This window comes from Fringilla coelebs (assembly GCF_963513975.1).
Source record: "Fringilla coelebs genome assembly, chromosome: 33".
NCBI classification, from domain to species: Eukaryota; Metazoa; Chordata; class Aves; order Passeriformes; family Fringillidae; genus Fringilla; species Fringilla coelebs.
This window is the reverse complement of record NC_140059.1, coordinates 1,452,099-1,466,773: the sequence shown is the minus strand read 5'-3', so window position 1 is coordinate 1,466,773 and position 14,675 is coordinate 1,452,099. Positions and strand designations below refer to the sequence as shown.

General features: G+C 61.4%; 2 protein-coding genes across 4 annotated transcripts in view; both read left to right on the top strand.

Annotated features, from left to right (window-relative positions):
* Positions 1-9,231, top strand: part of SYN1 (synapsin I) — a gene marked incomplete at both ends in the record, with an annotated part of 9,524 nt that extends 293 nt beyond the window's left edge. Inside the window, 13 exons of the mRNA XM_084224036.1 lie at positions 592-673; positions 2,467-2,690; positions 3,700-3,789; positions 4,231-4,293; positions 5,720-5,862; positions 6,410-6,478; positions 6,890-6,992; positions 7,645-7,782; positions 7,864-7,927; positions 8,283-8,351; positions 8,509-8,837; positions 8,924-9,072; positions 9,159-9,231. Coding sequence (XP_084080162.1) covers positions 592-673; positions 2,467-2,690; positions 3,700-3,789; positions 4,231-4,293; positions 5,720-5,862; positions 6,410-6,478; positions 6,890-6,992; positions 7,645-7,782; positions 7,864-7,927; positions 8,283-8,351; positions 8,509-8,837; positions 8,924-9,072; positions 9,159-9,231 — 1,596 coding nt within the window. The remainder of the gene's footprint in view (positions 1-591; positions 674-2,466; positions 2,691-3,699; positions 3,790-4,230; positions 4,294-5,719; positions 5,863-6,409; positions 6,479-6,889; positions 6,993-7,644; positions 7,783-7,863; positions 7,928-8,282; positions 8,352-8,508; positions 8,838-8,923; positions 9,073-9,158) is intronic.
* Positions 9,232-11,158: 1,927 nt separating this feature from the next.
* Positions 11,159-13,920, top strand: UXT (ubiquitously expressed prefoldin like chaperone). Of its 3 annotated transcripts, XM_084224109.1 has the most exons (7): positions 11,159-11,236; positions 11,669-11,750; positions 12,218-12,282; positions 12,846-12,953; positions 13,547-13,610; positions 13,685-13,771; positions 13,867-13,882. In XM_084224109.1, exons 1-6 carry the CDS (start codon positions 11,169-11,171, stop codon positions 13,736-13,738), a joined length of 441 nt encoding a protein of 146 aa, XP_084080235.1. In that variant the 5' UTR covers positions 11,159-11,168; the 3' UTR covers positions 13,739-13,771; positions 13,867-13,882. The 3 variants fall into 3 exon arrangements, with proteins under 3 accessions (XP_084080235.1, XP_084080234.1, XP_084080233.1); XM_084224108.1 differs by having other exon boundaries at positions 13,685-13,920; XM_084224107.1 differs by lacking the exons at positions 13,547-13,610; positions 13,685-13,771; positions 13,867-13,882 and adding an exon at positions 13,089-13,533.
* The last annotated feature ends 755 nt before the right edge of the window (positions 13,921-14,675 follow it).

Sequence of the window (14,675 nt, the reverse complement as noted above, 5' to 3'; positions counted from 1 at the left end):
GGGGTCCTCTCAAGTTTTGGGGTCCCCTCAGATTTTGGGGTCCACCGAAAGATTTTGGGGTCACTCCCGATTTTGGGGTTCGGGTGGTTTTGGGGGGGGGGGTCCTGAGAGAATTTTGGGGATTCTGCATTTGGGATTTCCCTGGATTTTGGGGGCCTGGCCCAAATTTTGGGGGGCTCTGAACCCCCTCATTCCTCCACAGTTTTGGGGTTCGGGTTTGGGGAGGATTTGGGGTCCCCTGAGGAAATTTTGGGGTCCCTTGAGGGAAACATTGTGGTGCCCCGAAATCTTTTCTTGTTTCAATTCAAAGATTTTTGGGGCTCCCTGGAGATTTTGGGGTCCAGGTCCCTAACTCCCCCCCCAATTCCTCCCTCCACTTTGGGGGTTCACCACAAACTTTTGGGGCACCGCCTTTTAAATTCCAGCAAATTTTAAACCCCTCCCTTTATCTGAATTTTTCCTAAAAATCTCTTTTTTTAACCCGATCCGGGCCCTGGCCAGGTTTGGGGCGGGACTGAGGGGTCCAGGGAGGTTTTGGGGGGCCCCCGGCGGTTTTTGGGGTGTCCCCCCCTGGATTTTGGGGTCCCCCAGGCCCAGTTCTCGGAGCTCTCCTTGGCCGCCTCCACCCACGGCGCCCTCAGCGTCAGCATCGACCCCGCCCGGGGGGCTCCAGGTACGAGCTGGGACCCCCCCCAAATCCGGGGAGGAAATTTGGGGTCCCCTCCTTAATTTGGGGCTTCATTTGGGGTCTCCTCCTTAATTTTGGGTTTAATTTGGGGGTCCCCCTCCTTAATTTGGGGCTTCATTTGGGGTCTCCTCCTTAATTTTGGGTTTAATTTGGGGGTCCCCTCCTTGATTTTGAGTTTAATTTGGGGTCCCCTCCTTAATTTTGGGTTTATTTTGGGGTTCCCTTCCTAATTTTGGGTTTAATTTGGGTTCCCTCCTTAATTTTGGGTTTAATTTGGGGGTCCCCTCCTTGATTTTGAGTTTAATTTGGGGTCCCCTCCTTAATTTGGGGGTTTTTTGGGGGTCCCCTCCTTAATTTTGGGTTTAATTTGGGGTTCCCTTCTTAATTTTGGGTTTAATTTGGGGTTCCCTTCTCCTTTTGGGGCTGAACTTGGGGTTCCCTTCTCCAATTTGGGGTCCCCTCCTTGATTTTGGGTTAATTTGGGGTTCCCTTCTGAATTTTGGGTTTAATTTGGGGGTCCTGTCCTTAATTTGGGGCTTAATTTGGGGTCCCCTTCTTAATTTTGGGTTTAATTTGGGGTCCTCCCCCAGTTTTGGGACTGGATTTGGGGTCACTTCCTCAATTTAGGGATGATTTGGGGTTCTCTTCTCCAATTTGGGGTTCCCTCCTTATTTGGGGCTTAATTTGGGGTTCCCTTCTCCTTTCTGGGGCTGAATTTAGGGTTCCCTTCTCCAATTTGGGGTCCCCTCCTTGATTTTGGGTTTAATTTGGGGTTCCCTTCTTAATTTTGGGTTTAATTTGGGGTCCTCCCCCAGTTTTGGGACTGGATTTGGGGTCACCTGCTCAATTTAGGGATGAATTTGGGGTTCTCTTCTCCGATTTGGGGTCCCTTCCTTTATTTTAGGACGGAATTTCGGTCCCCCTCCCGAATTTGGGGCAGAAATTTGGGGTCCCCTCCCTAATTTTGGGCTTTATTTGGGGTTCCCTTCTCCTTTTTGGGGCTGAATTTGGGGTCCTCCCCCAGTTTTGGGGTCACCTCCTCGATTTAGGGATGAATTTGGGGTTCCCCCCTTGTTTGGGGATGAATTTTGGGGCCCCCTCTTTAATTTTGGGTTAAAATGGGGGTACTGGGTGTCCCTTCTCTTATTTTGGAGATGAAATTTGGGGTCCCCTCCTTTTTGGGGTGGAGTTTGGGGGTTCCCTTTTCCTTTTGGGGTAGAATTTGGGGTCCCCTCCTCAATTTTGGGGTGGAATTTGGGGTCTCCTCCTCAATTTTGGGGTCCCGCCTTGATTTAGGGCTGAGTTTGGGGTGCTGGTTTGCCCCTCCCTTATTTTGGGGTGGATTTTGGGGTTCCCTCAGCAATTTCGGGGTGCTTGGTTTGCCCCCACTCATTTTTGGCACTGAATTTGGGGTTCTGGGTGTGAATTTGGGGGTTCAAAGGAAGACCCGGGGGGCGTTTGAGGCACAAATTCCAAATTTTGGAGTGCTGGGGGAGGAGGATTTTACCCATTTTCCCCTCAAATTTACGGTGAAAACCCAAAATTTTAGGGAAAAATCTTATTTTTTAATGGATTTTTTTATTAGCGGGGGGGATTTTAGGGGTTGAACTTTGAGGTGAGGACTTGTGGCCGTTTTGGGGGCACAAATTCCAAATTTTGGGGGTGCGGGGAGTGGGGGGAGGGGGGATTTTTACCTTCAAATTTAGGGTGAAACCCCAAAATTTTCGGGGGAAAAAAATATCAGATTTTTTTTTTTTTTTAATTTTTGAGGATTTCAGGGTTTGGGATTTTTTGGTGGGGGGTGGTCGGGGGGATTTGGGGACCCCCTGAGCTCTCCCCTCCCCCCAGGAAGGTGCGCCCCGATTTTGTGCTGGTGCGGGAGGAGCCCGAGGGGGGCGCGGGGGGCGCCCCCCGGCGGCTCCTGGTGGGATTGCACCTGGGGGGGGTCCCCGGCAGCGACCCCCTGCCCACCCTGTACGGCTTCAGCCACGCCCCCTGCCTGGTGAGCACTGGGAGCACTGGGAGCGACTGGGAGGGGATTTGGGGGGCACTGGGAGGGACTGGGAGGGACTAGGAGGGAACTGGGAAGGGATTTGTGGGGACTGGAAGGGACTGGGAGAGACTGGGAAGGGATTTGGGGGGACTGGGAGGGGATTGGAGAGGACTGGGAGACGGAATGGCGGGACTGGGATGGACTGGGAGGGACTGGGGGGGACTGGGAGGGACTGGAAGGGGATTTGGTGGGGACTGGGAGGCACTGGGAGAGACTGGGAGGGGATTTGGGGGGGACTGGGAGGGGATTGGAGAGGACTGGGAGACGGAATGGGTGGACTGGGAGGGACTGGAAGGGACTGGGAAGGGATTTGGGGGGAACTGGGAGGGAACTGGGAGATACTGGGAACACTGGGAGGGGATTTGGTGGGGACTGGGAGGCACTGGGAGAGACTGGGAGGGGATTTGGAGCACTGGGAGGGGATTTGGGGGGGACTGGGAGGGAACTGGGATGGACTGGGGGGATTGGGGGGACTGGGAGGGGGAACTGGGAGCGCTGGGAGGGACTGGGAAGGGATTTGGGGGGACTGGGAGGGGATTGGAGAGGACTGGGAGACGGAATGGGGGGACTGGGATGGACTGGGAGGCACTGGGAGGGGATTTGGAGGGCACTGGGAGGGACTGGGGGGGCACTGGGAGAGACTGCGAACACTGGGAGGGGATTTGGGGGGGACTGGGAGGGGATTTTGGGGGGATTGGGAGCGAACTGGGATGGACTGGGGGGGTTGGGGGGACTGGGAGTGGGAACTGGGAGCGCTGGGAGGGACTGGGAGAGGGAATGGGGGAGACTGGGAGGGACTGGGATGGGATTTGGGGAGACTGGGAGGGAACTGGGAGAGGATTTAGGGGATTGGGGAGGGCGCAGAATGAACTGGGAGGGAACTGGGCGCGATACTGGGGCAGACTGGGAGCACCGGGCAGGGGCTTGGCTGGTCCCTGACATTCCCAGTTGCTCCCAGTTTGCCCAGTTGGCTCGGCTGCAGCGGGAACTGGGCCATGAGGCCTTTCCACTGGTGCCCCAGCGCTTCTGCAACCGGCCCCGGGGACTGGTGAGCATTGGGAGGAACTGGGATGGACTGGGGGGGACTGGGAGGGACTGGGAGGAACTGGGAGAGGATTGGAATGGGACTGGGAGGGACTGGGAGGGACTGAGATGGACTGGGATGGACTGGGAGGGAACTGGAAGGGATTGGGGGGGACTGGGAGGAACTGGGGGGGACTGGGAAGGACTGGGAGAGGATTGGAATGGGACTGGGAGGGACTGGGATAAACTGGGAGGGAACTGGGATGGACTGGGAGGGACTGGGCGTGGTGTCACTGGTCTCTAACTGGTGTCACTGGTGTCACTGGTCTCTAACTGGTGTCACTGGTCTCTAACTGGTCTCTAACTGGTGTCACTGGTGTCACTGGTCTCTAACTGGTGTCACTGGTCTCTAACTGGTGTTACTGGTCTCTAACTGGTCTCTAACTGGTGTCACTGGTGTCCCCAGCTGACCGCCCCCACCTTCCCCATGACGGTGACGCTCAGCCCCGCCCCCGCTGGGGTGGGACAGGTGAGTGGGATAGGGCGGGGCCTCTGCTGGGCGTGGCCTGAGATGGGCGTGGCTCAGTGCGGGTGTGGTTCAATGTGGGTGTGACCAGCAGAGTGTGGCTCTGCGTGTGGGTGTGGCTTAATGTGGGCGTGGCATTGGGTGCGGCTCAGTGGGTGTGGCTCTGTGTGGGTGTGGTTCCTATCTCACCTGTCTCTATCTCACCTGTCTCACCTGTCCCATCAATCTCACCTGTCCCTGTGTCACCGGTCTCACCTGTCCCATCAATCTCACTTGTCTCTATCTCACCTGTCTCACCTGTCCCTATCTCACCTGTCTCACCTGTCCCTCACCTGTCTCCCCGTCCCTCTCTCACCTGTCTCACCTGTCCTATCAATCTCACCTGTCTCTATCTCACCTGTCTCCCCTGTCACTCTCTCAACTGTCCATCACCTGTCTCACCTGTCTCTATCTCACCTGTCTCCCCTGTCCCTCTCTCAACTGTCTCACCTGTCCTATCAATCTCACTTGTCCCTATCTCACCTGTCTCACCTGTCTCACCTCTCTCCCCTGTCCCTCACCTGTCTCTCACCTGTCCCTCAATCTCACCTGTCCCTCACCTGTCTCCCCTGTTCCTCTCTCACCTGTCTCTATCTCACCTGTCTCCCCTGTCCCTCACCTGTCTCCCCTGTCCCTCTCTCACCTGTCTCACCTGTCCTATCAATCTCACCTGTCCCTATCTCACCTGTCTCACCTGTCCCATCAATCTCACCTGTCCCTGTGTCACCGGTCTCACCTGTCCCATCAATCTCACTTGTCTCTATCTCACCTGTCTCACCTGTCCCTATCTCACCTGTCTCACCTGTCCCTCACCTGTCTCCCCGTCCCTCTCTCACCTGTCTCACCTGTCCTATCAATCTCACCTGTCTCTATCTCACCTGTCTCCCCTGTCCCTCTCTCAACTGTCTCACCTGTCCTATCAATCTCACTTGTCCCTATCTCACCTGTCTCACCTGTCTCACCTCTCTCCCCTGTCCCTCACCTGTCCCTCACCTGTCCCTCAATCTCACCTGTCCCTCACCTGTCTCCCCTGTTCCTCTCTCACCTGTCTCTATCTCACCTGTCTCCCCTGTCCCTCACCTGTCTCCCCTGTCCCTCTCTCACCTGTCTCACCTGTCCTATCAATCTCACCTGTCCCTATCTCGCCTGTCTCCCCTGTCCCTCTCTCACCTGTCTCCCTGTCCCTCACCTGTTCCATCAATCTCACCTGTCCCTCTCTCACCTGTCTCCCCTGTCCCTCTCTCACCTGTCCCTCTCTCCCCTGTCTCCCCTGTCTCTATCTCACCTGTCTCACCTGTCCCTCACCTGTCTCACCTGTCCCATCAATCTCACCTGTCTCTATCTCCCCTGTCCCTGTCTCACCTGTCTCCCTGTCCCTCACCTGTCCCAGGTGCGCGTGGGCTCCCCGCAGGTGCTGGGGGCGGTGGCCGCGGCCATGGGCGGGGCCCGGGCAGGGGCGCTGCTGCGGGGGAGCCCCGCGGGCACCGAGCGGCTGCGGGTGCAGAGGATCGGGGACCAGTACCGGGCCCTGCGGTGAGACTGGGGACACTGGGGAGACTGGGAATACTGGGAATGGGGCTGGGGGACTGGGAAAGGGGCTGGGGAGACTGGGGGCACTGGGAATGGGGAGACTGGGGGCACTGGGGAGACTGGGAATGGGGCTGGGGGGACTGGGAATGGGGCTGGGGGGACTGGGGATACTGGGAATGGGGCTGGGGGGACTGGGGATACTGGGAATGGGGCTGGGGGGACTGGGAATGGGGCTGGGGGGACTGGGAATGGGACTGGGGATACTGGGAATGGGGCTGGGGGGACTGGGGGGGACTGGGGATACTGGGAATGGGGCTGGGGGGGACTGGGGATACTGGGAATGGGGCTGGGGGGACTGGGGGGGCTGGGGAGATTGGGGAGACTGGAGATGGGACTGGGAATGGGACTGGGGGGACTGGGGTGGAGTCTGCAGGAATGGGCGGGGCCTTGGCCTGGGCGGGGTCTGTGTAGGGGTGGAGCCTGTGGGAGTGGGGGAGGGGCAGGTCCATGGGGGATTTTGGGGTCCCCGCTGACCCCGGTGTCCCCCCAGGTGGTCTCTGGGGGGCGGGGACACGGCGGGGGAGGGGCCGAAGGTGGAGCCGGTCGCCGTCAGCCCCAGGTGAGCGCGAGAGGGCGGGGCTAAGAGGGGCGTGGCTTTGGGAGGGGCTCATGTGGGGTCGGAGGGGTTAGGCGAGAAGGGGCGGGGCTATGGTGGAGGGGCAGAGCTCTGTGACAAGGGATGGGATAATACTGGAGAGTAATTCTGGAGGGGCGGGGCTATTTAAAAAGAGGCGGGGCTATAAAAGGGGTATGGTCGTGTGGATGGGCGTGGTCATTTAAAGAGGTGTGGCCATGAGAGCCGCTTGTGGTTGGGGCAGTGCCTTTGTGGGCATATCCATTTTGAAAAGGGTGTGGCTTTCTCACAGGGAGGGGCTTGGGAAGGTGTGGGGGTTTGGGCGAGGCGCTGCCCAGCCTGAGGGGGTGTGGCCATGATGGTGGGCGTGACCAATGAGCCCCGCCCTTCCCGCAGGCACCGGGCGTGGGTGGACGCCTGCGCCGGCCTCTTTGGGGGCGTGGACATCTGCGGGGTGGAGGCAGTGAGGGGCCCAGACGGGCAGGAGCAGATTGTGCAGGTACCGGGCACACCTGGGCAACCTGGGCACAGCTGGGGCACACCTGAGCACAGCTGGGAGACAGCTGGGGCACACCTGGGCACACTGGGGGACAGCTGGGCACAGCTGGGACACAGCTGGGGCACACCTGGGCACACCTGGGCACACTGGGGGACAGCTGGGCACAGCTGGGACACAGCTGGGGCACACCTGGGCACACTGGGACACAGCTGGGAGACACCTGAGCACAGCTGGGAGACAGCTGGGGCACACCTGGGCACACTGGGACACAGCTGGGAGACACCTGAGCACACCTGGGCACACCTGGGCACAGCTGGGACACAGCTGGGACACACCTGAGCACACCTGGGCACACTGGGGGACAGCTGGGCACACCTGGAGGACACCTGGGCACAGCTGGGACACAGCTGGGGCACACCTGGGCACACCTGGGCACAGCTGGGCACAGCTGGGAGACACCTGGGCACACCTGAGCACACCTGGGCACAGCTGGGGGGTACCTGGGTTCAACCAGAGCACACCTGGGATGCACGTAAGACACTTGGCACCCTCACATACACGTGGGGGGACCCACCCCTGACACCTGGGGCACACCTGAGATACCTGAGGCACACCTGGGCCACGCCCACACCTGATCCCCGCCCACCTGCAGGTGCTGGGCTCGTGGCTGCCGCTGCTGGGCCCGGGCGCGGCCGAGGACCAGGCCCAGATCGTGGAGTTGGTGCTGGAGCGGATGAGGGAGGAGCTGCCCCGCCCCCGCAGCCCCTCCCCTGCCCGGCCACGCCCACAGGTAACCGCCCCTCCCCCACCATCCCCTCCAGGTGCCTCCTGGACCCCCCAACATTGAACCCCTCCCCCTCCTTCTGTGCAGGTGTCGGTGACCTCGGGGACCCCCCGGCCGGGGACCCCCCCCCAGCAGAGACCCCAGCCCCAGGGTGAGTGACCCCCAAAAATTTCGGGAGCCTCCAAAAATCCGGAATTTGAGGATTTAAATCCTAAAGTATCAGGGATCTGCTTTTGCTCAAAATGGGAGAATTTTCCCCAAAAAGGGATTTGGAAAATTCACCGGTTCCCCAAAAATCCTCCACAAATTTGTTCTAAATCCTAAAATTTGCTAAATTTAAAATAATTCCCTAAAATTATTTCAGACACACAAATTTTGGGGAGCCTCTTCCACCACTGGGACACCCCATATCTGCCCCCACGCCCCCAAAATTGGGGGATTTTGCCCCAAATTGAGACCTCACCTGCTTCAAGCCGCGCTCGCTCAGGTGTTTCTCTTCTCTCCAGGTGCGCCACCTCCGTCTGGCCCCGCCCAGCCCCGCCCGCAGCCGCAGGGGCAGCCCCGCCCACAAATGGGTGGAGCTTCACCGCGCCCCACCCAGCCAGGCCCTGCCCAGCCTCGAGGCCCTGCCCAGCCCCGCCCACTCGCTGCGCAGCCCCGCCCCCAAACCCCAACGGCCACGCCCCAGCCACGCCCCACATCCCCGCAGCCGCGTCCACAAACTCCGCCCAGCCCTGCTCAGCCACGCCCACAAACCCCGCCAAGCTCACCGCAGCCACATCCGCAAGCCCCACCCACTTCACAGCCCCGCCCGCCTCTGGCTGCATCAGGGCCTCAACCACGCCCACCCAGCCCACAGCCCCGCCCGCAAACCTCTCCCACGTCCCAACCCCGCCCTCAAGCCCCGCCCACCTCACAGCCCCGTCCTCAAGCTCCACCCACTTCTCAGCCCCGCCCACCAGGCCCAGCTGTGTCCCCTCAGCCAAGGCCACAAGCGCCGCCCACTTCACAGCCCCGCCCACAGGCCCCACCTGCATCAGCCCCTCAGCCCCGCCCCCAAGGCCCGGCTACATCACCCCAGCCACGCCCCCAAGCCCCACCCACCTCCCCCCAGCCCCGCCTCCAGCGCTCCCCATCTGTTCCCCAGCCCCGGCCCCAAGCCCCGCCCTCCTCCACCACACCCCGCCCTCCTGGCCCGCAGGCCCCGCCCACCACCCGCCAGCCCCGCCCGCAGGCCCCGCCCATCGCCCCCAAACCTGTGCTGGCCCCCAAACCTGGCAGCGCCCCTCCCCCCAGGTAAGTCGGGGGGGGGGGGGCGGGGATGGGGGGGAGGGGCGCGGCCCCGCCCCCTCGGGCCCCCCCTGAACCCCCAAATTCCGCAGCCCCGCCCCCGAGCAGGGCCCCCCCGAGAGCCTGCGGGCGCTGCGGCAGAGCTTCGCCAGCCTCTTCGAGTGACCCCAAACGGCTCCGGGGAACCCCAAAAACACCAACGGGGGACCCCAAAACAACATCGGGGAACCCCAAAAACAGCAACGGGGACACCCCAAAACAGCACCGGGACACCCCAAAAACACCCGCGGGGGCACCCCAAAAACACCCGCGGGGGCACCCCAAAAACAGCAACGGGGGGCCCCAAAAACAGCAACGGGGACACCCCAAAAAGAGCACCGGGGACACCCCAAAAACACCCGTGGGGGGCCCCAAAAACACCAACGGGGGGCCCCAAAACCAGCAACGGGACACCCCAAAAACACCAACGGGGGCACCCCAAAAACACTTGCAGGGGGCCCCAAAAACAGCACCGGGGGGGGGCCCCAAAAAACACCCCCGGGACACCCCAAAACGGCACCGGGGCACCCCAAAAACACCCGCGGGGGGCCCCAAAAACACCCCCGAGACACCCTAAAACACCCTCTGAAACACCCGGGGGGCCCTAAAATACCCAGGGGGCACTGAAACGGCAACAGGACACCCCAAAACGCCCCCAAACCACACCTGGGACACCTCAAAAACGCCCGGGGGTACCCCAAAACACCAGTGGAGCCCTGAAATATCCGGGGGAGCCCCAAATACCGACGGGGAGACCCCAAAATACCCGGGACACTCCAAACCGCCCCCGGGGCACCCCAAAAACTCTTCTGGGGACACCCAAATCCCCCCCCGCCCCCAGAACACCCCAATACCCCCCTGGGGACACCCCAAAAATCCCACTGGAGGTACCCCAAAAACCCTTGTGGGAACACCCACGAAACACACCCGGGGCACCCCAAAAATCCCACTGGACACCCCAAAAGCCCTCTTGGGGACACCACAAATTCTCCCCCGGGATACCCCAAAAATACACCCAGGGGTGCCTCAAAAACCTCACTGGGGGTGACCCAAAATCCCACTGGGGGCACCCCAAAACTCCCCCCGAGAACGGCCCCAAAATTCCCCTGGGGCACCCCAAAACCCCTTTGGGACCCCCCAAATCCATCCCTGCTTTACGACCCCACAGATGGGGGGGTTCGGGTACCCGGGACCCCGGAAAATTCACCCCAAATTCACCCGGGACCCCCCCAGATCCTACCGGGACCCCCCAAAATCCACCCAGGACCCCCCAAATCCACCCGGGGGGGATCCAAGGGGTTCAGGACCCCCCAAATCCCCCCGGGAATCCCCTCCACCCCCCCCCACCCCGCTCTGTGCTCGCCCAGCCCCTCCCCCCCCCCAATTTTGGGTGGGGGTCTCTCAGTGTGCGCTCGTGAGTGTGTAAGCCCCGCCCCCCGCTTAACCACGCCCATCTCGAACACACCCTGCTTTGCTCCGCCCCTTTTACCAAAGTGGGCGGAGTCAATAAATCCCTGAGCTGCTGGCGCTGGGTGGTGCTGATGGCGGGGGGGAGGGGGTGGGGGCGGGGGGGACCCCCCCCAAATTTGGGGAGGCACCTGGGGACACACCTGGCGACACCTGGGGGGGGCTTGGGGACACCTTGGAGGGGCTTGGGGGGCACCTGGAGACACCTGGGACACACCTGCGGGCAGGTGGGCACACACCTGGGATTCACCTGGGACACCTGGGGACACCTGGGGACACCCGGGACACACCTGGGACTGACCTGGGACACCTGGGGACACCTGGGACACACCTGGGGGACAGCTGGGGGGTGGGGACACACCTGGGGCAGGTACGGGCCGGGGTGGGGGGAGGGCTCAGGCCGCGTTGTTCGGGCTGCACTCAGCGCGCGGTAAGGTTTAATCGCCGATAGAGCGGCGGGCATGTCGCGACATACGACCGCGATAGAGGAGAGGGGAAAAGGGAAAGGCGGAGCTTGGACCTCCCGCCCGCAAGGGGTCGCCCGCCGGGCGGCAGCGCGGTGATGACGCACTTCCGGAGATGACGTCAGAAGCAGCATGGCGGCGGCGGAGAAGGCGCAGCGCTACGAGGCGTTCGTCAGCGACGTCCTGCAGCGCGACCTGAGGTAGGCGACGTCATATCGCGACTGAAACACCGCCCCCGCGACACCCCGGCCCTCCCCTCGCCGCTATGGCCACGCCCCCTCCGCATCAACGTCAATAACGGCGTGTTGTGGCCACGCCCTTCCACACAGAGGTTACGCCCCTAAACATCTGCATAAGGAGCTCCCGCCCATTAATTGTGAAACCACGCCTATTTCAAGGCCACTCCCCCTCATCATCCTCAGTAACAACTGTGTTGTGACCACGCCCATCCGCCCCGAGGCCACGCCCGTTTCCAGACCACACCCCCTCCACTGCATACCCACCATGTTGCGGCCACGCCCATATCGCGGCCACGCCCCATCACCATAGCGACCGCGCGTTGCGGCCACGCCCTTTCCCCGTAAGGCCCCGCCCCGGGGAGGCCCCGCCCCGCTGAGCAGCGCCCCCTGCAGGCGGGTGCAGGAACAGCGCGACGCCGTCTTCGAGCAGCAGGCGCAGGTGCTGCAGCTCCGCTCCGCCCTCGCCCGCCTGCAGGTGCGCGGGGGGCGGGGCCTGGGGCGGGGCCTCGCCAAGGGGCGGGGTTATCCATGGGAGGGGGCGGGGTTAGGCTTGGAGGGGATTTGGGGTGGTTTTCGGGGGGTATGGGGAAGGGGTGTGCGGTGGGGTTGGGGGTGTTGGGGGGGATTTTGGGGCATTTGAGGGCAATTGGGGGGATTTGGGGGTCTCGTGGGGGAGTAGGTGACATTTTGGAGAGATTTTGGGGATATCTGGGTAGGTTTGGGGATCTGGTGATGGAGTTTTGGGGGTTTGGGGGGATTTGGGGGAGTTATTGGGGTCTCTGGGGAGGTTTGGGTCTTACTTGATGGGACTGACATTGGATTTGTGGCGGTCTGGAGGGATTTGGGGAGTCCTGGGTTATTTGGCGGTTGAGATTTGGGGACCCCGGGGGTGTTTTGGGGTCTGTGACTCCAGGGGTCTCAGGGGGATTTTGGGGTCCCCAGGACGCCGACGCCCCCCTGCACACCCAGGTGGATCTCGGCTGCAATTTCTTCGTCAACGCCGAAGTGTGAGTGGTGCTGGGACCCCAAAACCCTCTCAGACCCCCCAAAACTTTTTCAGAACCACCCCCAAAACCCCCTCAGACCCCCCTAAAACCTCCTCAGACCCCCCCAAAACCTCCTCAGAGCCCCCCAAACCTCTTCAAACCCCCCCCCAAACCTTCTCAGACCCGCCCAAACCTCTTCAGACCCCCCCCAAACCTTCTCAGACCCTTCAAAAACCTCCTCAGACCCCCTCAAAACCCCCTCAGAACCCCCAGAACCTCTTCAGACCCCCCAAAACCTCCTCAGGGCCCCCAAAAATCCCCCCTTGACCACTGTAGGGTCCCCCAAACTCCCCCTGAGTGACCCCAGAACTCCCCAGGACCATCCTGGGATCCTTTGGGACCCCCGTCCCCTTTTAGTATAACCCCAACTTCCCCCAAAATTCCCTTTGTGCCCCCAAATCCCCCTCTGGGGGCCCCATAAATCCCATAAACTTGACTCCCCTGGGCCTCTACGACCCCCAGGACACCCCAGAACCCCCTCAGGGCCCCCCCTGACCCCGTTTCCATCCTGGCTGTGCCCCCAGCCCGGACCCCCGGCGCGTTTTCGTGGCTCTGGGTTTCGGGTTCTTCGCTGAGCTGACGCTGCCCGAGGCCCTTCGGCACCTGGAGCGCCGCAGCTCCCTCCTGCAGAGGTGAGGCAGCCAGACCACGCCCCCTGGACACGCCCCCGACACACCCAGGCCATGCCCACACCCCGCAGGCACACCCCGTGGTGCTGGGCAGTGATCCTCAGTCATTCTGATGTGGCCACGCCCCTATTGTCACAGGCCACGCCCATTTTTGAGACAACACCCATTTACGCAATACCCCATTGAGGAGCCACACCCACCATGCCACGCCCTATTCCCGCTGTATTTGGGTGAGATGAGGTGTTCACACCCTATTTGGACCACACCCACTTAGGCCACACCCCTTTGCATCCACTTATGGTCACAGGCAGCTCTAGGTGGGCAAACCACGCCCCCTTTGGTCACACCCCCTACCATAAAAGGAGATCACATCCCCACCCCATGACCAAAAAAGGAGTGCCCTTTTTGAGGCCACGCCCACACTGCCAAAGCCACGCCCATGCCATAAAAGGAAGACGCATCCCCACCCCATGACAAAATAAGGTGCGCCCTTGCCCTGCCAATCATCAGGCCCCAGCCCCACCCACTCGGGAGACCCCACCCTTCCTATGCCCCTCCTACCAATGCCCCGCCCCGTCAAGCCCCGCCCCTTGCAGGCTCAGCGATTCCCTGACGCGTGACGGGGCCAAGATCCGCGCCCACATCCGGCTGGTGCTGGAGGTAACCCCGCCCCCTCCCCTGGCCATGCCCCCTCACCTGCTGGCCACGCCCACAACGCTCTGCCCCTCCCCCAGGGCCTGCGGGAGCTGCAGGGGCTGCAGGAGCCCCCCGTGACCTCTGACCCCTGACGGACACAGCGCTGGCCCCGCCCCCTCACCTGGGTGTAAAGCTGGAGCAGCACAGAGATTTACACCTGGGAGTAACCCGTGTGTAAAGCCAGAGTAAAGCGGAGGTTTTACACCTGGGAGTAACCCAGGTGTAAACCTGGAGTACAGTGGAACTTTTACTTCTCAGAGTAAACCTGAAGTAAAGTGGATTTTATACACCTTGGAGTAATCTGTGTGTAAAGCTGGAGCAGGGGAGGGGTTCGGCACGCGGGAGGGAGCTCAGAGTAACCCCGGAGTAGTTTATGAGTAAACTGTGAGGGCCCTGTCAGCAGGGGGAGGGGCCTGGGAGTAACCCTGGAGGTGAGCTTGGAGTAACCCTGGAGTGACTGCAGGGCACTAGTAGAGTAACCTGTGGGTAAACTCGGAGTAACACCTGAGTAACCCCTGAGGAACCTCAAGGTACCACTGGAACAGCCTGCTCAGGGGGCTGGAGCAACCCCTGAGTAACCCCTGAGTAGCGCTGGAGTAAGCTCAGAGCAGCCCCATCCCATTCCGGGCTGCGGAGTAAACCCGGAGTAACCCTGGAGGCCCAAAAAGGGGGAGGAGCCTCTTTGGGGCTGTCCCCGCCCCTCCCTTTGAGGGGCGGAGTTAGTGGGGGCGGGGTCCTGGTGGTTGTTGGGTGTGGGGGCGGGGTTTTGCACAGATGGAATTGGGGGGAGGGGTGCCTGAGCCAGCTGTGACATCACTGGGGCTGGGGGTTCCCCAAAAGGAATTCCTCCCCCTCCCCATTTCTCTGGGGATTTGGGGGAGGGTCCCAAAAAGCCCCCACCCCCCTGAGACCCCTCCCTATCCCAGGGGGCGTGTCCTAATAAGCCCCGCCTCCTTATCAACCCTTCCCTTCGCCTCTCCTTTTCCACCCTTTGCGCTGACGTAACTCCTTACTTAGACCCGCCCCCCA

Bases quoted from the DNA above. Each gene is read 5' to 3' on its own strand.
- UXT (XM_084224107.1), top strand. From the start codon at position 11,169: ATGGCGGCGGCGGAGAAGGCGCAGCGCTACGAGGCGTTCGTCAGCGAC. The intron at 11,237-11,668 runs GTAGGCGACGTC...CGCCCCCTGCAG, and splicing joins GTCCTGCAGCGCGACCTGAG to GCGGGTGCAGGAACAGCGCG. The intron at 12,283-12,845 runs GTGAGTGGTGCT...CTGTGCCCCCAG, and splicing joins TTCTTCGTCAACGCCGAAGT to CCCGGACCCCCGGCGCGTTT.